The sequence below is a fragment of the Trichechus manatus genome, unplaced genomic scaffold (assembly GCF_000243295.1).
Source record: "Trichechus manatus latirostris isolate Lorelei unplaced genomic scaffold, TriManLat1.0 scaffold00038, whole genome shotgun sequence".
In the NCBI taxonomy this organism is placed as follows: Eukaryota; Metazoa; Chordata; class Mammalia; order Sirenia; family Trichechidae; genus Trichechus; species Trichechus manatus.
The window spans coordinates 9,361,716-9,384,128 of record NW_004443974.1 but is presented as its reverse complement, the minus strand read 5'-3'; the positions used below and the strand labels follow the sequence as shown (position 1 = coordinate 9,384,128).

The window sequence follows — 22,413 nt, the reverse complement described above, 5'->3', positions numbered from 1 at the left end:
TGTATTGTGTACTGTCTTGCCCTTCACCCAAGATACCACTTATCTACTGCCTATTTAGTATTTCCCCCCCACCCTTCCCATCCCGGTAACCAACAAAGATTGTTACATTCTGTGTGTGAACTTTTTCATGGGTTTTTACAATAGAGGTCTCATATAATATATGTGCTTTTGTGATTGACTTATTTCGCTCAGCATAATGTCCTCCAGTTTCATCCATGTTTTGAGATGCTTCACAGATTCATTGTTGTTTTTTCTCGTTGCATAGTACTCCATTGTAAGAGTGTACTTCTTATTCTTAGTTCGAGCAGATATAAGAGACCAAATGGGTGGCAGCTCCTGTCCAGAGGCAGGATGAGAAGGCAGGAAGGGACAGGAGCTGGTTCGACAGACACAGGAAACTCGGGGTGGAAAGGTGGAGTGTGCTGTCACATTATAGGGATTGCAGCTACTGTCAGATAATAATATGCATATAAATTTTTGTATGAGAAATTAACTTGAGCTGTAAACTTTTACCTAAAGCACAATAAAATAAGTAAATAAAAACCCAATGAATGTAATTCATCACAATTAACACAAAGGAAAAGAATCACATGATCATCTCGCTTGATGCAGAAAAGACATTTGATAAAATCCAGCACCCTTTCCTGATAAAAATTCTCAGCAAAATAGGAATGGAAGGGAAATTCCTCAACATAATTAAGGGCATATATGCAAAACCAACAACCAACATTATTCTCAACAGAGAATGATTGAGAGCATTTCCGTTGAGAATGGGAACAAGAGAAGGATGCCCATTACCATCACTCTTATTCAATATTGTACTGGACGTCCTAGCCAGAGAAGTAAGGCAAGAGAGGTAAATAAGGGGTGTCAAAATTGGAAAGGAAGAAGTAAAACTAGCCTTATTTGCAAATGACACGATCCTACACATAGAAAATCGCAGAGACCCCACAAGAAAGTTACTGGAACTAATAGAATGATTCAGCAAAATGGCAGGGTACAAGATCAACACACAAAAATCAGTTGGGTTCCGCTACACTAACAATTACAACTTAGAAAAGGAAATCAAGAAAACAATACCGTTTAAAATAACCCCCCAAAAGGATAAAACACCTAGGAATAAATCTAACCAGGAATATAAAAGATGTGTACAAGAAAAACTAAAACATTTCTGCAAGAAACGAAAAGAGACCTACATAGGAAGAACATTCTATGCTAATGGATTGGAAGACTTAACACTGTGAAAGTGTAAATATTACCCAAAGTGATCTATAGGTGTGATGCAACCTGATCCAAATCCCAAGAACATTCTTTGATGAAATGGAAAAACTAATCTCCAACTTTATATGGAAAGAGGCCCTGAATAGATGAAGAAGTACTGAAAAAGAAGAACAAAGCAGAAGACCTTGCACTTCCCGACCTCAAAACTTACTGTGCAACCACAGTAATCAAAACAGCCTAGTATTGGTTCAGTGACACACATGTGGATCAGTGGAATAGCATTGAGAATCCAGAAGTAAATCCATCCATCTACGGGCAGCTGATCTTCAACAGAGGGTCAACGTTCATTCAAATGGGGGAAGAAACAGTCTCTTTAACAAATGGTACTGCCAAAATTAGATATCCATTTGCAGAAAAATGAAACAGGAATCCATACCTCACACCATGTGCAAAAACTAACTCAAAATGGATCAAAGACCTAAGTGTTAGAGCTAAAACTATAAAATTCCTGGAAGATACATAGGGATAAAACTAGGGAACCTCATTTTCAGCATAACTAGTCTACCAAACACAATGAAAATGTAGGAACAACAGCAGGTAAATTAGATAACTGGAATCTCCTAAAAATTAAATCCTCATGCTCATCAAAAGACTTTACCAAAAGAGTAAAAAGAGAACCTACATACTGGGAAAAAAATCTTTGGCAACGCTATATCTGTCAAGGATCTAATCTCTAAAATGTATAGAAAACTTCAGCAATTCAACGACAAAAAGACAAACAGTCCAATCAAAAAATGGACAAAGGACATGAACACACACTTCACCAGAGGACATTCAGGCGACCGACAAATACATGAAAAGATCCTTGCAGTTATTAACCATTAGTGAGATGCAATCAAAACTGCAGTGAAATACCATCTCACACCTACAAAAATGGCACTGATCGCAAGAAACAGAAAATCACAAATGCTGATGAGCTTGTGGGAAGACTGGAGCTCTTATACACTGCTGGTGGGATTTTCAAATGGTACAGCCACTATGGAAAATGGTACGACACTTCCTCAAAAAGCTAGTAATAGAAATAACTTATGATCCAGCAATCCCACTCCTAGGTATATATCCAAAAGATATAAGAGCAGTGACACAAATAAACATGCACTCCTATGTTTATTGCAGCATTATTCACAATAGCAAAAAAAAAAAGAAAACAACCTAAGTGCCCATCAACAGATAAATGGATAAACAAATGGTGGTATATACATAAATGGAGTACTATGCAACTATAAAGAATAATGAGGAGTCTGCTAATCATCTTATAACATGGACAAATCTGGAGGACATTATGCTGAGTGAAGTAAGTCATTCACAAAAGGACAAATATTGTATGGTTCCACTGTTACAGAAAGTCAAGAATAGATATACACTCAGAAAGCAACGTTCTTTGATAGTTACCAGGGGTGGGAAGGGTGGGGGGATTACTTTCTAGATAGTAGACACTTTTTATTTTTGATGATAGGAGAAGAAATACCAAATATGGATGAAGTCTGCACAACTTGATTGAGGTAAATGAAGACACTAAGAAGTACACAAGAAAAAGGGACAATTTAAGTAAATGCTACAACATATACAATTCTGCAGTAACAGTAATAACATCCAAAAAATATGTGTGTGGTTTCATGGGTAAATATGTATGCATATATGTGTATAGGAGGACATATGTGAGTACATGCATGTGCACGTATAGGTGTATCTGTAGTCATATGTATGTACATGTTTGTGTGTGCTGCCTATGTATCCATATGTATAATAAAGCATATGGGGGCACAGTTACGGAGATTTCCTAGACATACCCAAACAACTTGTGGGATTGGTTTACTGGATTGAAAAGCTTGGAACCGCTCAGTCATCGTGGGACAACTCAATCAATTACCATAACATAGTTCGTAAAGATAATGTTCTACATCCTAATTTGGTGAGTAGTGTCTAGGATTTTAAAATCTTGGGAGCAGCCATCTAAGATACAGCCATTGGTCTCTACTCCTCTGGAACAAAAGAGAATGAAAGAAAACGAAGATGCAGAGAGGAAACTAGTCCACAGGACAACTAGCCCACATGAACTCTGGCCTCTTCTAACCTGAGACCAAAACTAAATGGTACCTGGCTATCACTACTGACAGTCTGACCACTTACTTTACCAAACATGATGTCCTTCACCAGGGACTGGTCCCTCCTGATAACATGTCCAAAGTACATAAGACAAAGCTTTGCCATCCTTGTTTCTGAGGAGCATTCTGGTTGTACTTCTTCCAAGACAGGTTGTTTGTTCTTCTGGAAGCCCATTGGTATATTCAGTATTCTTTGCCATCACCATAATTCAGATGCATCAATTCTTCTTCAGTCTTGCTTATTCATTGTCCAGCTTTCGCATGCATATGAGGCGATTGAAAATACCATGGCTTGGATCTGGCACACCTAGTTCTCAAAGTGACATCTTTGCTTTTTGACACTTTAAAGAGGTGTTTTATAGCAGATTTGCCCAATGCAGTATGTTATTTGATTTCTTGACTACTGTTTCCATGGGCATTGATTGTGGATCCAAGTGAAATGAAATCCTGGACAACTTCAGTATTTTCTCCATGTATCATGATGTTGTTTATTGGTCCAGTTGTGAGGATTTTTGTTTTCTTTATGTTGAGGTGTAATCCATATGGAAGGCTGTAGTCTTTGATCTTCATCAGTGAGTGCTTCAAGTCCTCTTTACTTTCAGCAAGCAAGGTTGTGTCATCTGCATCTCACAGGTTGTTAATGAGTCTTCCTCCAATCCTGATGCCATGTTCTTCTCCATATAGTCCAGCTTCTCGGATTATTTGCTCAGCATACAGATTGAATAAGTATGCTGAAAGAATACAATCCTGACATGTACCTTCCCTGACTTAAACCATACAGTATCCCCTCATTCTGTTTGAACAGCTGCCTGTTGGTCTATGTACAGGTTCTGCACGAGCACAATTAAGTTGTGCTCCCGGATTCCCATTCTTTGCAGTGTTATCCATAATTTGTTATGATCTACACAGGTGAATGCCTTTGCATGGTCAGTAAAACGCAGGTAAACATTTTTGTGGTTTTCTGTGCTTTGAGCCAAGATCTGTCTGACATCAGCAATGATATCCCTCATTCCACGTTGCCTTCAGAATCTGGCTTGAATTTCTGGCAGTTCCTTGTGGATGTACTGCTGCAATCATTTTTTAATTATCTTCAGCATAATTTTACTTGTGTGTGATACTAAAGATATTGTTTGATAATTTCTGCATTCCTTTGTATCACTTTTCTTTGGAATGGGCACAAATATGAATCTCTTCAGTCCAATGAGCAGGTAGTTGTCTTCCAGATTTCTTGGCATAGACAGACTACTGCGCGCTTCACCGTCGCTTCCGTTTGTTCAAACATCTCAGTTGGTGTTCTATCAATTCCTGGAACCTTGTTTTTCACCAGTGCCTTCAGTGCAGCTTGGAGTCCTTCCTTACAGTACCATCGGTTCTGGGTTATATGCTACCTCCTGAAATGGTTGAACATCGATCGGTTCTTTTTGGTACGGTGACTATGTATTCCTTCCATCTTCTTTTTATATTTCCTCCGTTGTTCAGTTTTTCCCCCATGGAATCCTTCATTGCAACTTGAGGCTTGAATTTTCTCTTCAGTTCTTTCAGCTTTAGAAATGCCAAGCGTGTTCTTCCCTTTTGGTTTTTTAACTTCCTGTATTTGCACGTTTCATTATAATACTTTGTCTTCTCAAGCTGCCCTTTGAAATCTTCTGTTCAGCTCTTTTACTTTATCATTTCTTCTTTTGCTTTAGCTACTCTATGCTCACGAGCTAGTTTCAGAGTCCCTTCTGACATCCATTTGGGTCTTTTTTTTTTCTTTTCTGTCTTTTTAATAACCCTTTGCTTTCTTCATGTATGATGCCCTTCTGTCATGCCACAACTCATCTGGTCTTCCGTCGTTAGTGTTCAGTGCGTCAAATCTATTCTTGAGATGGTCTCTAAATTAAGGTGGGATATACTCAAGGTTGTACTTTGGCTCTTGTCAATTTGTTTTAATTTTCTTCAGCTTCAGCTTGAACTCGCACGTGAGCAACTGATGGTCTGTTCTGCATTTGGCCCATGGCCTTGTTCTGACTGATGATATTGAGCTTCTCCATCATCTCTTTCCACGAACGTAGTTGATTTGATTCCTGTGTATTCTGTCCAGCAAAATTAATGTGCATAGTCACCATTTATGTTGTTGAAAAAAGGTATTTGCGATGAGAAGTCGTTGATCTTATAAAATTATATCATACGAACTCTGGCGTCATTTCTATCATCAAAACCATATTTTCCAACTATAGATCCTTCTTCTTCGTTTCCAACTTTTGCATTCCAGTCACCAGTAATTATCAGTGCATCTTGATTGCATGTTTGATCAATTTCAGACTGTAGAAATTGGTAAAAATCTTCAATTTCTTCATCTTTGGCTTTAGTGGTTGGTGCATAAATTTGAATAATAGTCACGTTAACTGGTCTTCCTTGTAGGTATATGGATATTATCACTAGCAGCGTTCTGTATCAGGATAGATCTTGAAATGTTCTTTTTGACAATGAATGCAATACCATTTCTCTTCAGTTTGCCTTTCCCAGCAGAGTAGTCCATATGATTGTCTGATTGAAAATGACCAATACCAGTCCATTTCAGCTCACTAATGCCTAGGATATCGATGTTTATGCTTTTCATTTTTGACAACTTCCAATTTTCCTGGATTCATACTTTGTACATTCCACGTTCTGATTATTAATGAATGTTTGCACCTGTTTCTTCTCATTTTGAGTCAAGCCACATCAGCAAATGCAGGCCTCAAAAGCTGGACTCACATCCATGTCATTAAGGTCAACTCTACTTTGAGGAGGCAGCTCTTCCCTAGTTGTACTTTGAGTGCCTTCCAACGTGAAGGACTCATCTTCCGGCACTATATCAGACAATGTTCTGCTGCTATTCATAAGGTTTTCACTGACCCGTTTTTTCAGAAGCAGACTGTCAGGTCCTTCTTCGCAGTCTGTCTTCATCTGTAAGCTCCGCTGAAACCTGTCCACCATGGGTGACGCTGCTGATATTTGAAATACTGGTAGCATAGCTTCCAGCATCCATAACACCATGCAAGCCACCATGATATGACAGACTGACAGACTAATGGTGGTTACCTGTCATGCTTCCAGTTTATTTCAATGAAAACATGCAAGTTAGGAAAGCAAAGTTGTCACAATGTAGATCATAAATATCTTCTAATGGTTTTTTATTATTTATTTTGTGTAGTACAAATCAGGTGTATAGCCAAAAATTTTCATGACTAACTACTTTCTCTCAGAGAATGCTGAGATGTTTGCTTTGATGTTTGATTTTCATATTAACTTTTATTTGTTGTTGTTAGCCACCATTAAGTTGGCCCCTGACTCACTGTGACCCTGTGCACAACAGAATGGAATGTCGCCCTGTCTTCCACCATCCCATGATCAGTTGTGGATCAAACTGTTGTGATTCATTGGCTGATTTTCACAAGTAGGTCGCCTGGCCTTTATTCCTGGCTTTATTTAGAGTGCTTTTATACATAGACCATTGACTGTTACTGCTATCATCTTTGTATGTAATTAAGAATTAAAAGACTGCCCTGCACTTCTTTACATACTGAGTAGGAGTGATCTTTTGTTGGTTAGTGATGGAGGCTCATGCCTGCATTTTTTGTTCCCTCTTGAATTTTTGTTGTGAATAAATGGCTGTTTAAATTGAATTACATTATATTTGACTGCTTCCTCTGTGGGTTCTCCACCAGAGAATGGAGACAATTTTTATGAATTGTTAGCAGAAGACTACTTCAGGTTACATTTCCTTAACATCATTCTCCAGGGTTCGTATTTTTGATGATTTCTTTCATTTTGTGTATTTTGAGGTTGCCACCTCCTCTCCCCCTTAGGTTCATTAATAGCCCTTGTTTGCATCTTGTTTATATTTATTCTTTTCAGGAGATTAACCAACTAACTAACTAGACCTCAGTTTCCCCTCTTGGTTATAGAGTCTAGATTTTATCGGGTTTACACTTAAATTAGATTATGGTGGATCACATTGTAATATGTCTTTTGGTTTTGAATGGAGGGACCATCATAACTTCCAAGCCTATAGTTCTTATGGCATTCTGTCTGTTCTTTGCTACTGAAAAAAGTAGTAACTATTTGTCCTGACAATAAGAGAGAATGAGAGTGCATTTTATAACACTCAAGGAAATTGAGAACATTTGGAAGCATAGAAACTTGCAGTCTGTGAAATACAAGCCCATTGTACTTTTCCCATAGAGAAAAATATTTTTTTCAAAGTGATTACATCTTAAACAGTCTTTACTTGATTTATAATTATTCTTAAAATATTAATATATTCATATTTTGTTGTTCATAAAAATAAGAGTAAATTTTCAAAAACTATTTTCTGCATTTGTCCATTGTTTTTCTATTCTATTCCTCTCTGCTCCCAATTAGCGTGTTGTTGTTGTTGTTAGTTGCCGTCAAGTCAGTTCCAACTCATATCGACCTTGTGTACAACAGAATGAAACACTGCCTGGTCCTGCACCATCGTCACAATTGTTGTTATGTTTGAGCCCATTGTTGCAGCCACTGTGTCAATCCATCTCGTTGAGGGTCTTCCTCTTTTTCACTGACCTTCTACAATTAACGTGTAATAAATACTGTCTTCTTCCTTTGCTTGTTTGATATTTTTATATATCAAAATAAGAAATCCTTAATACAGTTAGTTGGGCAAGAGAAAAAAAATGTTAAGATAACCACAACTTTCCTCAGTAATAAGACTGTCCTCTGTCTGTTTCCCTTCTCTTTAGTTTTCCTTTCTGGCACTGGCACTGAAACAGATACAGGCACACATGTATTCCCTACGTAGGGAAAATGGTTTGTTCCTTTCCCCCAAAGACCTCAAGCTGGTCACAGCTCAGTGTCCTAAGTATCAGTGCATTGTGGTATGATTGAGCTAGAGGAAGTCCAGAGTGTGGTAAGTAGAATTAACTAACACTCATTTGTTACATTTCCTTCATGACAGTGCTGTTTAGATTGTGCCATGCCTCAGTTGAATTAATACTAGAATTTGCATATTTTTGTGTCTTAGGAGCCCTGGTGGTGCTAGACTGCTAACTGAAAGGTGGCGGTTCACACCCACCCAGTGACCCTGAGGATCTGCTTCTGTAAAGATTACAGTTAAGAAAATCCCATGGGTCAGTTCTACTCTGTCACATGGGGTCGCTATGAGTCTAAAGTCAACTCAACAGCACCAAACGAAAACAACAACAGCATGTGTATTAGATAAATACACCTCTTTCTCCACATTTGGTTGCAAAATGAATTTTTTATAGTCTTCTGGACAGTAATTACACATGGCCTTCTGGCTGTGTATCACTGCTGCTCCATGTCCTTCTTCCTTTGGCCTCCTTTTCTTAAACTCTCTTTGCATGGTGTTCAGTTTCCTTATGCACTGATCAATGAGACATTTAGTACCTATACATTTTTCTTAAAATAATTATTCTAGCATGTAGTTTAACATCAAGAATACATTGGAATAAGCTAAAAAAATTGTTCCCAGAAACTAATTTGTGTATATTTCATGATAATTTTATGCTATCCTTGATACATTAAGATGCTTTATACTCTGGTAAGGACCAGCTTTTTGAGCGCTGACATTTGTTCATGTTATGTGAATACCATCTGCACCAAGCAGTAGCTTCCTTCTTCCTTTTGCACTGAATGTGGCAAAACCATCATCATCACTCCCCAAGAACACACATACGTTTAACTTTTTTTTGTACTTGGTATTTTTAAATTTATCCTATGATTTTCAGGGCATTTAGAACAATTTTATAACTAACAATTTTAGAGTACTAAATTGTAACTTGTAACTTGCAAGCAAGCCAGTTTCATAACCATTAGTTAATTTGATTGTCCAACAGCCCTTGAAGTAGCTATTATTAATATTCCATTTTTACCACTGAGAAAACATATGTGTGTGATACCCTTTTTTTGTTCATTCGTAATTATACGACCATTCCATCTCTTTACATGTCCTTTTAAAAATCTGAGTTCATAAGACAAGATCTCTTTACTAGTATGTGATTTCTATAAATGCTTTCTCTTCTTTATCAGAATAAATTTTTTATTGTATTTTGATTTAGTTTTTCGTGTTCTTTTCTCAGCTTGTTTCCTTCTTGAAAGGAGCCCTGGTGGTGCAGTGGGTAAGTGCTCGACTGCTGACTGAAAAGGTCAGCAGTTCAAACCCACCAGCCGCTCCAAGGGAGAAAGATGTGGCAGTCTGCTTCCATAAAGATTATAGCCTTGGAAACCCTATGGGCAGTTCTACTCTGAGTCTTGTAGGGTTGCTATGAGTTGGAATCGGCTTGACAGCAATAGGTTCTGGGTTTTTTCCTTCTTGAGTCGAATAATCACAGAGTTGTTCCCTATCTTTTTGAAACATAACCAAACTGCAGAATAATAATGATGATGATATTTACATTATGTAGTGTTTTCAGTCTTTCACATCTAATAATCTCATTTTATCTTCACAACAGTCATCTGAGGTAAGCAGCACAGGTGTAAAATTGCTTGTTTTGTGGCTTAAAAACCAAGGACACAGAGTGTTAGGTAAAGTTTTTTTGTTTAAGATCACATAACTGATAAGTGTTAGGAACCAGGAATACTTGGGCTTCTGTTCTTGTCTAGGGTTCTTTCCACTGCCGTTAATACTCTGCCTAGTGTTTCCTGGTGTAAGGAAATACAGACTTGTATCATTTTCTCTCAAGGTTCCTTTTAGGCTTTTATGTTGCCAACCACTTACTCAGAATTAAATCCAGAGTAGCGGTTTCTCTTGTTGCTTTGTCAAAAGACTTCCTATAAAAAGAAATTGTCAGCAAGGCAGGTCAGTAATTTGCCAAATTGTCTGTATTTAGCACAGCAATTCTTTTATCAATTGCCCCCATGACTCTGTTTCCTTGTTTGCCCATTTTGTAATCTGCTAGAACCCTATCGTATATATCCTTTTTTGTCTTTACTTTTATTCTTATTTATGTGGTATGTTTAACCATGTGCTTCCCACAAATACATATCAAATTGACATTGTTTGTAGATTTCCGTGTGTGTGTATTTTCTTTCCTTGCATAGTTATCATATAGCCAGTTAAAACAGTTAAACTGATTCTAACTTATGGCAACTCAGTGTGTGTCAGGGTAGAACTGTGCTTCATAAGTTTTTCAATGGCTGATTTTTCAGAAGTAGATCATCAGCAGGCCTTTCTTTCGAGGCGCCTCTGGGTCGAACTGTAGTATTCCACCGATTTATCCATTTCATTATCTCGTTATTAATGGATATTAGATTGCTTCTAGATTTTGGCTATTACAAATTGTGCTTCTATGAGCATACTTATGTCTTTTGTTTTACACAGGTTGCATTTCTGTTGGTATATAGCTAATTGCTAAGTTAAAGTATACATTTTAGTGGATACTGCTAAGTAGTTTCCTAAAGTAGTTCCTGTTGCCGTACATTTTTGTCAGCACTTGGGATTGTCAGTTTTTTTAATATTTGAGACATTTTGGTAGATGTGTAGTGGTATTTCATTTTGGTTTTAATTTGCATTTCTTTGATGACTAATGAAATTGAATACCTTTTCATGTATTTTTGGCCTTTTGGTTGTCTCCTTTGTGAAGTGCCTTTTGCCCATTTTGAAATTGAATTGTCTTATTTTTTTTTCTTAATGATTTGTAGGTCTTATTTTGGTATCAAATTCTTTGTTGGGTATTATATTGCAAGTATCTTCACTCTGTGGCTTGCTTTTCACTTTCTTGTGTCTTTTAATGAACAGAATTCTTATGTTTACAGTGGTCCGATTTTTCCTTCATGATGATGTGAGCTGTTTAATGATGATGTGATCTTCCTGATGTATCCTGTTTAAGAAATCTAACTTTACCCTAAGGTCATGAAAGTAGTCTCTCACAGTATCATCACTGAACTTTTTTTTTTTTAACCTTTTACATTGGTATGTACAGTTCACCTGGAATTGATTTTTGTGTATGGTGTGAGGTAGAAATCGAGATTTTTTTTTTAAATTTTAATTTAAATATCTATTTGACCTAGCTTTTTTTTTTTTTTTTTTTTTGAGAAAGCTATCTTTTCTCATTGCTTTTGTGTGACCTTTATTATAAATCAAATGTCCATGTACGTGAGTCAGATTGCTGGATTCTGTATCTGTTGCATTGCTTTTTTTCTATCCTTCCACCAAATACCACAGTCTTCATTCCTGGAGCTTTACAAAAGTCTTGATAATTAGTGGAATAAGTCCTCCCTTCTTGTTCTTCTTTAAGATTATCTTGGCTGTTGTTGGCACTTTGCATATTCCATATACAGTATAGAATTAACTTGTCCAGTTTCACATATAAATCTGTTGAGGTTTTGATTGATATTGCATTGAATCTGTAGACCAGTTTATGGAGAATTGATATCTTTATAATTTTGAGTCTTCCAGTCAATATACATGGCATATTCTTAATTTTATTTAAGTCTTCTTTAATTTATCTTTTTATTTTTAAATTTTAATTTACAACTTTCTATATCTTTTTTCTGTATCTTTTACAGATACAGAAAATATATCTTTTTTATACCTTTTAGTTTTACAGTTTTCTTTGATGAGTTTTATCCTGGGTTTAGAGAATGGGGTTGAGGATTTGAGGGGAAGAGGAGAAGAAACATAGCCAGGGCCAAGAGTCTTTCTGTTACAGTGTGAGACACCTTCTTGGGCATAGTACTTTACAAAGTTTGTTTCCCTGCATTAAAATCACCTAGTCCATTGAGTGTAGAAACTGGTGGTGGAAAGAGGGGACACGTGAGTATGTGAGGACCACTCAGTGCCATCTATGCATGTTGTAAACTACTCCCCACCAGTTGGCTCCAGTGCCACGCTTATGTTACCCTGCAGCCCTTGACAGCACTGGGCTTGCTGACAGTTTTCCTGCCTTGCAGCCACAATCGCCTATTCAAGACAATGTTGAAGAGAAAAACATTCACCAGAATAACTGTACCACACCATGACTTCCATGCCTGGTGTCTGGCCCTTGTCTACTCTGCTTATTTTTTCATCCCTACACTAGGACTCGATTTCTCTATGTTGTCCCAGGGACTTCTGTGCGTAAATGCAAATGAATTTTTTGTTTAGTATGGATTCATACTATACATACTGTTCAGCAACTTGCTTTTTTTTTTTTTTAATGGCTGATTAATATATTCAGTTACATATGGAAATAGGTTGGATTTAATAAAGTATAGTTTTAACATATGCCTCTGTTTGTGTATGTGTGATATTGTATCTGTCATGGATTAAACTGTGTCCCTCAGTGTCTTAGTCATCTAGTGCTACTATAACAGAAATACCACAAGTGGATGGCTTTAACAAAGAGTAATTTATTCTCTCACAGTCTAGTAGGCTACTAGTCTAAATTCAAGGAGTCAGCTTCAGGGGAAGGCTTTCTCTCTCTGTTGGCTCTGGAGGAAGGTCCTTATCATCCATATTCCCCTGGTCGAGGAGCTTCTCAGCACAGGGACCCTGGATCCAAAGGATACACTGTTCTCCTGACCCTTGTTTCTTGGTGGTATAAGGTCCCCATGTCTCTCTGCTCACTTCTCTCTTTTATATCTCAAAAGAGATTGGCTCAAGACACAATCCAAACTTATAGATTTAGTCCTGCCTCATTAACATAACTGCCGCTAATCCCATCTCATCAACATCATAGAGGTAGGATTTACAACACACAGGAAAATTGTATCAGATGACAAAATGGTGAACAGTCACACAATATTGAGAATCATGGCCTAGCCAAGTTGACACACATTTTTGGAGGACACAATTCAATCCATAACACCCAGAAATGTGTATCAGTTTGATTAGGCCATGATTCCCAGTGTTGTGTGGTTGACTACCATTTTGTGGTCTGATGTGATTATCCTATGTGTTGTGAATCCTAACCTCTGTGATGTTAATGAGGGGAGATTAGAGGCAGTTATGTTATTGAGGCAGGACTCAATCTACAGGATTAGGTTGTATCTTGAGTTAGATAATCTCTTTTGGATATAAAAGAGAGAATTGAGCAGAGAGGAGAGGGACTTCATACCACCGAGAAAGAAGCGCCAGGAGTGGAGTGCGTCCTTTGGACCTGGAGTCCCTGCGCTAAGGAGCTCCTAGACCAGGGAAGATTGATGACAAGAACTCTCCCCCAGAGCCATCTTAGAGAAAAAGCCTTCAGCAGAAGCTGGTGCCCTGAACTCAGACTTCTAGCCTCCTAAACTGTGAGAGATAAAATTTTTGTTTGTTAAAGTCATCCACTTATGGTATTTCTGTTATAGCAGCACTAGATAACTAAGACAATATCCCTTTAAGTGTCCCCATGTTATTGCTTCATCATCTTAAATATAATTGTAAGTTAGTGATATTGTAGAGCACCTTGGTTAATGTTCTGTGATGTACTTAACCATTTCCCTCGTTGGTGCCTTAAGGTTGTTTTTAAATATTATGATAATGAAATAAATAGCTTTATGGATAAGGTGTTTTCCATTTGTAGGATCATTTTCAGAATGACTTTCCAGAATGGATCAAATGAACAAATAGGTCAAAGGGATCAACATTGTTAGATTAACCACACAGAGTGGTACCTCGAACATAATAAGCATTCAAAGAATATTTATTGGATGAAAACGTATGATAAAAATTGCTTTCCAATATGATTGTTCCAAGTTTTATTCCCACCTACACACGAGATTGTCTATTCTCCCATACCATCTTACACTTACATTATTTTACCAATTTGATTGTAATCAGAAGAATTTTGTATCTGTTTTGAAAAATGCTAGCAGAGGGATATGACTGAGTTCTGTTTCTCGTTTTATTTTCACCAAGTCGGTAAGTGAACATATGCTTTCTTATAGGACTGAATTTGCTCTTAAAGAAATCATGTCCTCTGGAGGTGCTGAAGATGACATCCCACAGGGTGAGAGGAAAACAGTTACAGATTTTTGTTATCTCCTGGATAAATCTAAGCAGCTGTTCAATGGGTTAAGGTTAGTGGACTCTTGCTGTTTTAAACTTTTATCTAGTTCTGTTTTTTTTTTTTCCTAGTTGATGTCAGGTAAGTTTTTTTAAAAGTTAAGGATAGAGTGCTATATAAATATCTGTTAGAAACTATCGTGATTTTTTTCTTTGACACTATGCTTCATTCTTAGATGAAAAAACAATATACCTGTATATACCTGTTGCCATCAAGTCGATTCCGACTCATAGCAACCCTAAAGGACAGAGTAGAACTGCCCCATACAGTTTCCAAGGAGCGCCTGGTGGATCTGAACTGCCAACCTTTTGGTTAGCAGCCGTAGCTCTTAACCACTAAGCCACCAGGGTTTCTGAAAAAACAATTGGAAAGGAAAATAACTTGTATTGTTTCACTCAGTTGGGCATCTGTAAATAAATTGTGGTGTATCAGCCTTGGAAACCCTATGGGGCAGTTCTACCCTGTCCTATAGGGTCTCTATGAGTTGGAATAGACTCAACAGCAATAGGTTTGTGTACATGGGATAATATAGAGCTATTAAAAAGATTCTGGTGGAGGTGTAAATGAAAAGTTAACCATCACATATAATTAAATGAAGAAAACAAATTATAAAATTAGTATGTGTTATATAATCTTGGTTTATAAAAAATTCTGTATGAAGTTTATTATCTGTATTCCATATTAACTTTGTTTTAGCGGGAGCTATTTGCTCTAGTACTGAGCTTGGTCTCTTTCTTCCAAGGGGCTGATTTTCTCCTAGTGTTTGGTGTGTGTGTATTTTCTGTGCTTGTTTATATAAATGAAAGTATTCTTGTTCAATAGTAGTGATTGGAAAGGGATCTACTTATTATTTGCTTAGGTATGTCACTGTTAGAGTTTCTTTGTGGACTTAAATTTCAATGTGGTGGTAGGTTGGAGGCGTGAAGTAGCATTCTTCTCCACACTGCTCTCCCCATTCCTTCTCCAGAGAAGCTCTTTGAGCTTCCAGTTAGGTGAATTAAACACCCCTCTACTTTCAAGTGTTTATATAGCTTTTAAGCATTGCTTTTGGAAGAGACAACATTTCTTTTGGAATAACTAAGAGAAGGTTTTTTGTTGTTTTTTTCCTCTTATATTTGTGTTGGTCTGAATAGAAAAGAGGATCGTAGTGCTAATAAAACCTGTTGCCGTCGAGTCGTTTCCAACTCATAGTGACCCTACAGGATGTAGTGAACTACCCCATAGAGTTTCTAAGGAGCGCCTGGTGGATTCGAACTGCTGACCTTTTGGCTAGCAGTCGTAGCTCTTAACCACTTCACCAGCAGGGTTTCCATAGTGTTAATAGAGACGAGGAATATATCGGTGGTGGTCCTGGGCTAGAGTTGGAGCTGGGGAAGTGGGATGAAATGGGACTCCAGATGGAATAGCATCAGCTTTTAACTTTGAATCATTCCCATGAGCATTCCTTTCACTCTTAGTGCTTATATTTTTGGAGCTTTCTTTTGTGTTTTCTCTTTCTTCAGTTCATAAACTGGTTATTAAACTGATTATTGAAGTATAAGATACTTGCAGAAAAGTACACATATGATTAATGTACAGCTTGGTGCATTTTTACAAACTGATGACATCCTTGTGACTTGTACTCAGATCAAGAAAGAGAACAGATAGCACCTCAGAAACCCCCTTGTGCACCCCGTTACTTGAACTTTTAACTCTTCATGAACAGAATAAAAAGTACATTTCACTGTATGAAAGACTTTAGATTTTTCTTTATAATGTCCTTGGTGTATAATAAATTCTCTTTTTACTCTTGGAGGTGTGTGTCTTTCCTCCTTATATTAAGCTGTTTGTCTGAATTGTCAGAGTCATAAATATCTTAATGAAGTATTTGTCTTGTCTAAAATACCTTCTTATATTAAATTAGCTCTTCTTTCCACTCACTGTGCAAGAAAACAGTTCAAAGAGTAAGAAATGGATAAAATGAATGGTGTTTTGCTCAGAATAGCTCTTGCATGTAGTTATAGTAGTAATGAAGTGAGAATAATGTTAGAAATAGCCTTGAATACTGTCAGGAAATGATCAAAAGCCTAAGTACTTGCAGGGTTCCAGTTACCATGGTGACTCAGACTGTCGATGTAGAATGGAATACTTGGTGGGATTATATAAGGCAGCATCTTGAGACATGTATTTGAGATACACAGCTGTGTCTATCAGTGATATACATAACTTGTGGTGCTTTGCAAAGCAGAGGTCTCCAAGTCTTTCACTAATTGTTTGACGTCAGAGGAGCAAATACACAAAGTTAAGACAAGCTTTGGAGACCATAAAAATGTATTTTTCCTGAGGGGTGCCCCAAAGTGAAATGTAATGGTCTTAGAAAAAAATAAGCATAGAAATTAGTTTTTATTAAATATACTTCCAATATTCAAATGAAGAATGAAAACATTTACAAATACTTCCTTTCAAAACCTGTTTTTAGGATGCCCTCGTTCCTAAATTGGAGTGGATAACAGATATTAACGGTTTTGTTCCATTGTCTCCTTCCTCCCCTGCCCTCCCCTCCACTTCTCTCCTCCTAGTTCAGAAGCATATTCTTCTTATTCAGAAAATCAGTATTCTCCTAGAGGCAACTTCTATGAAATGTTAATAGTAACGCACATGTTATTTCAGAGATTATACCCTAAACAATTTGTACAACCTTGTGATGCCTGCTTTCATTTTATATGGTTTACCACTCAGAAGAATTGAACTTGCATTTGAGGTAGACTGCCACCAGAGCACAACAGATATCTTGATTGCGTTGTGTATTAGTTTCCTAGGGCTGCCTTAGCATGAAATTCCACAAAGTGGGTGGTTTATAAGAAGAGAAATTTATTGTCTCGTAGTTCTGGAGGTTAGTAGTCTGAATTCAGGGTTGTGGCAGGGCCATCCATATTCACTCAGAAAGCTCTAGAGGAAGATTCCAGGCGTTCTATGACTTGTAGCTGGAGCATTATAACTGTTGTCTCTGTTCGGTTTTCTCTTTCTCTTGTGTCTCTTTTATAGGACGTTAGTCAGAATGATTTAGGACCCACCCCATTCCAGTATGACCTCAGGTTAATTTAACTGATAACATCTTCAAAGATCCTATTTCCAAACAAGGTCACTTTGGTAGGTACCAGGGTTAGGACCTCAACATAAATTTTCGGGAAACACAATTCAATACATAACACACGGTCTAGAGGAGTGTTGACCAATAGAAGTTTAATGTGAGCCACAAATACATTTTTGCATTTTCTAACAGTCACATCAAAAAATTAATTTTAATGAGATCTTTTATTTGACCCAATAATATCTAAAATATTTTGTTTCAATATGAATCAATATAAAAAAAATTTAATATTTTACTTTTTTTTTTAAACTAAGTCTTTGAAATACAGTGAATATTTTATATTTACACACATTTCAGATTAGCCACATTTCAGGTGCTCAGACCCGTATGTGGCTAGTGGCTACTATATTTGGACAACACAGGTCTGTAGTTTACTGAGAGATTAGTACTTTTGACTCTCTTTTTCTTCTCATTTTTCAGGAAAATCGGTTTTTAACTACTAACTTTAAAACAAAACAAATGTATAGCTTAATAAATTATTGTAAGACAAACACCCTTATTGCCACTGTGCCAGTCAACAAGTAAAACTTGGCCTGCATAGGTCAACAACAAAGAAGAAGAACTTTGCCAGCCTCCTAGATGCCCTCCATGAACCTTATCTCAAATCATAACTGCCTTCCCTTATCTACCATTTGGTTAACCACTGACATTGTTTGTATAGGGAAAGGAGATGAATCAAGCATTTGATGAATTGGAACAAAGACGTCCTTGTAATACAGTCCTTTCTGTGTAAACAAGAATGTGTGAGTAGCACAGTGTGCTCCTTGACTGAAAACTTTATTCAGAGAAGTTGGGTTATTCCTTGGCCTTTAACTGCAGCTTTGGCGGAGGTCAACAGCATCCCAAGACTTGGAGAGCAGAATGAACTGCTAGAAAAGAATTTTACTAATGTAGAATCAAAATCTAGTTGTTTTTCTTTATGGTAGTAAGGAAAGAACACTAGACTAAGGATCAGAAAGCTTGAATTTGAATCACAGCTCTACAATTTACTGGCCATGAGTTCCCAGGCAACTCACTTAAGTTCTCTGACCCACAGTTTAGTGTGTGTGTGTGTGTGTGTGTGTGCGCGCGCGCATGTGTGTGCGCATGTGTGTGCGTGCGTGCATATGCATTCGTATTCAATTCTATATTTTGGGAAAGCCAAGCATTTAAGAATCAGACTGAGGAAAAACAAGCCTTTGAAAGAGATTTAAGAACAAAATTTTAATTCTGCAGAATTCTAAAGAGTCACAAGATTGTGGAGAAGTGATCAACAGTGTTATGCCATAGAGAGGACTGATCAGAGGAGGAATGAAATGTCCATTGGACTAGGATTTTGGCTGTAGGGAAGAATGAATGATCTCAGTTGATTACATTTTAGTAAATATGGAGGGTTTGAAAAAACTTGAAAGAAACTTCCTGAGTTTTGACATATCAAAGTTATATTTGAAACATCTCTGAGAATCAGGTTTCATTATTTGTGCTGCATTTCTTCTTTAGTCTCTGGACTTCTATAGATAAGAGTTGAGGATTTAAAAAAAAAGAGTGAGATTAGTGTTGTATTTTTACTTTTTTTTAAAGCCTTGGAAAAAGAATATAAGCAGCCAATTTATAACATAGGTGGCTTTGCAGAATGTGAAATATAAGATCGTTTAACTTGATGGGGTGATTCACAGAGGCCCATTACATTTAATTCTATGGACCATTAATTCCCTATCTCTACTGACTTACTTACTGAAAGTGAAGAGAACTTGAAGCACTTACTGATTGTTACGGATTGAATTGTGTCCCCACAAAATGTATGTCAACTTGGCTAGTCCATGGTTCCCAGTATTGTGTGATTGTCCACCATTTTGTCATCTGATGTGTTTTTGCTATGTGTTGTAAATCCTACCTCTGTGATATTAATGAGGCATGAAGAGAGGCAGTTATGTTAATGAGGAAGGACTCAATCTTCAAGATTAGGTTGTGTCTTAAACCAGTCTATTTTGAGATATAAAAGAGAGAAGCAAGCAGAGAGACAGGGGGACCTCCTTAACACTGACCAAGAATAGCCAGGAGCGCGCATCCTTTGGACCCAGGGTCCCTGTGCTGAAAAGCTCCTAAACCAGGGAAATTGATGACAAGGACCTTCTTCCAGAGCCAGCAGAGAGAAAGCCTTTCCCTGGAGCTGGCACCCTGAATTCGAACTTCTAGCCTTCTAAATTGTGAGAGAATAAATTTCTGTTTGTTAAAGCCATCCACTTGTGGTATTTCTGTTATAGCAGTGCTAGATAACTAAGACACTAATGAATGTCAAAGACTACAGCCTTCAGTATGGATTACACCTTAACAATTCAAATGAAAAGTCCTCACAACTGGGCTAATAAGCAACATCATTATAAACAGAGAAAATATTGATGTTGTCAAGGATTTCATTTTACTTGGATCCATAATCAACGCCCTTGGAAGCAGCAGTCAGGAAATCGAGCGATGTACTGCACTGGGCAAATCTGCTGCAAAAGACCTTTTTAAAGTGTTAAAAAGCAAATATGTCACTTTCAGGGCTAAGGTGTGCCTGACCTAAGCCATGGGATTTTCAGTCGTCTCATATGCATGTGAAAGCTGGAAAACGAATAAGCAAGACAGAAGAAGAATTGATGCCTTTGAATTATGGTGTTGGCAAAGAATATGGCATATACCATGGACTGCCAGAAGAACGAACAAATCTGTCTTGGAAGAAGTACAGCCAGAGTGTTCCGGAAGGATGGCAAGATTTCATCTCACTTACTTTGGACATGTTATTAGGAGGGACCAGTCCCTGGAGAAGGACATCATGCTTGGTAAAGTCAGAGATAAAGAGGAAGACCCTCAGTGAGATGGATTGACACAGTGACTGCAACAGTGGGCTCAAACATAGCAACAGTTGTGAGGATGTTGCAGGACCGGGCAGTGTTTTCGTTCTGTTGTACACAGGGTTGCTATGAGTCAGAACCGACTCAACAGTGCTAACAACAACAATAACAACACCGACAGTAATAATGACCAGATGACATACTCAGAGTTTAAAACCAGAGTCAGTCTCTGAATAGTAAAGAGATTTGTCTAAAACTCTTTACAAACTACCTTAGTTAATTTTAGAACCTAATTATATTATAAACCAAAAAACCAAACTTGTTGCTGTCAAGTCGATTTAAACTCATTATAGTGGCTTGTATTTTAGCTTCTATGATATGTGTCATTAGAAAAAGAATAATCATAGGACTTACCCTTTAACAAAATAAAAAAAAAATTTAAAACTCCTATTTTGAAAAAGAAACTGCTATCTTTATAGCTGATCTTTTAAATAGTATAGAATTTAGCCAACATTGCTCATAGCTATAAATCAGAGAATACTTGCATATTACAAGTTACTGTCAGGAGCCTTGTTCTAGCCTTTTAGATCACCTCTTATGTACTTTTAACCCCCATACAAAATTTCTTTTCCCTAAAACCTTTCCACTGAAGAACTGAAATTATATAGTCATGAAATAAAACACTGGGTTCTAGTTCTGTCCCTTAACAGAATCTCTTACTGGAGATTTATTAAAATTGTCATTTTCAGAAGCTCAAAGGCACTTGTAGGCAAATGTGCGCTTGAAAATTCAGCTAAAGACTTTACACAGTGTCTTTAAAGAAACACCAAGAGTCATCATTTCTCACAAAGTTGATATTACCACCACACGCTTCTATATAATACTATGGTGCCCTAGCAGCAGCTACTTGATAAAAGTCTTTAGGGTTCTAGCAGCAGCTTCCATTTCATACTATGTGATTAGCTCTTCCTGATGCAGCCTCTCACTTCAAGATCCGTGGAGACATAAAAAAGACGAAAACTTGGAATAAATGGGGAAAACTAGTATTTATAGTTAACCTACTTCTGTAATCCGAAATGAATTTCTACTTATCATAAGGATAATGGAAGTGAATTAAAAAATACAAATACTAGCTCATTCTTGCTATGTCTGCCTGAATATTTGAGGATCCAAAAACCTTTCACTGTTTTACTCATTGTCTTAACATCTGGTGTAGAAATGCAAATCTTTCACCTATCAATTCCATTTACAGAATTTATCTTCCAGTCATATCACATAACTTATCAAATTTGTTAATATAAAGATGTTTATTGTAGCATTTCATAATAGGGAAAAGCTGGAAACAATATAAATGTCCCTTAGGAAGGATAGATTAAATAAATTGGTTCATTATATAATATAGTATACACATCAATAAATATTAATGTGATTGTATATGGATTAAGGAAACCTGATATATTATTAAATTTAAAAGACAAATTGCAGAACATTATGTATAGTATGATCCTATTTGTATAAAATAATAGAAAGACATCACATATGTACCTAAATATGCATAGAAAATTTCCTACTTAACTGGATATTTCTGGGGACTAGAATTGAGGTGATAAGAAATAGTTGTATTTTAGTTTTTTTTTTTTTTTAAATTTTTCCCCATAGAAAAATTTATACATACATTGTTATGTGACTCTAATTGCTCTCCCCATAGTGTGACAACACACACCTCCTTTCCACCCCTTATTCCCCATGTCCATTTAACCAGCTGCTAACCCTCTCTGCCTTCCCATCTCACCTCTGGACAGAAGCTGCCCGTTTAGTCCCTTGTATCTACTCGAGCTAAGAGGCACACTCCTCACGAGTATCTCTTTATGTCCCACAGTCCAGTCCAATCCCTATCTGAAGAGTTGGCCTCGGGAATTGTTTTATTTCTGGGCTGATAGAGAATCCAGGGGCGATGCTTTCTGGGGTTCCTCCAGTCTCAGACCATTAAGTCTAGTCTTCTTACTAGAATTTGAGTTCTGCACCCCACCTTCCTCCTGCTCCATCTGGATCTCTCTGTTGTGTTCCCTGTCAGAGTGGTCATTGGTGGTAGC

At 37.2% G+C, this 22,413-nt stretch overlaps 1 protein-coding gene across 2 annotated transcripts in view; it reads left to right on the top strand.

The window, feature by feature from the left end:
• SCAI (suppressor of cancer cell invasion) overlaps nucleotides 1–22,413 on the top strand; it is a 165,950-nt gene that overhangs the window by 84,336 nt on the left and 59,201 nt on the right. For both annotated transcript variants that reach the window (XM_004375660.2, XM_023730733.1), the window contains one exon: nucleotides 14,259–14,390. In XM_004375660.2, the coding sequence (XP_004375717.1) occupies nucleotides 14,259–14,390 (132 nt within the window). The remainder of the gene's footprint in view (nucleotides 1–14,258; nucleotides 14,391–22,413) is intronic.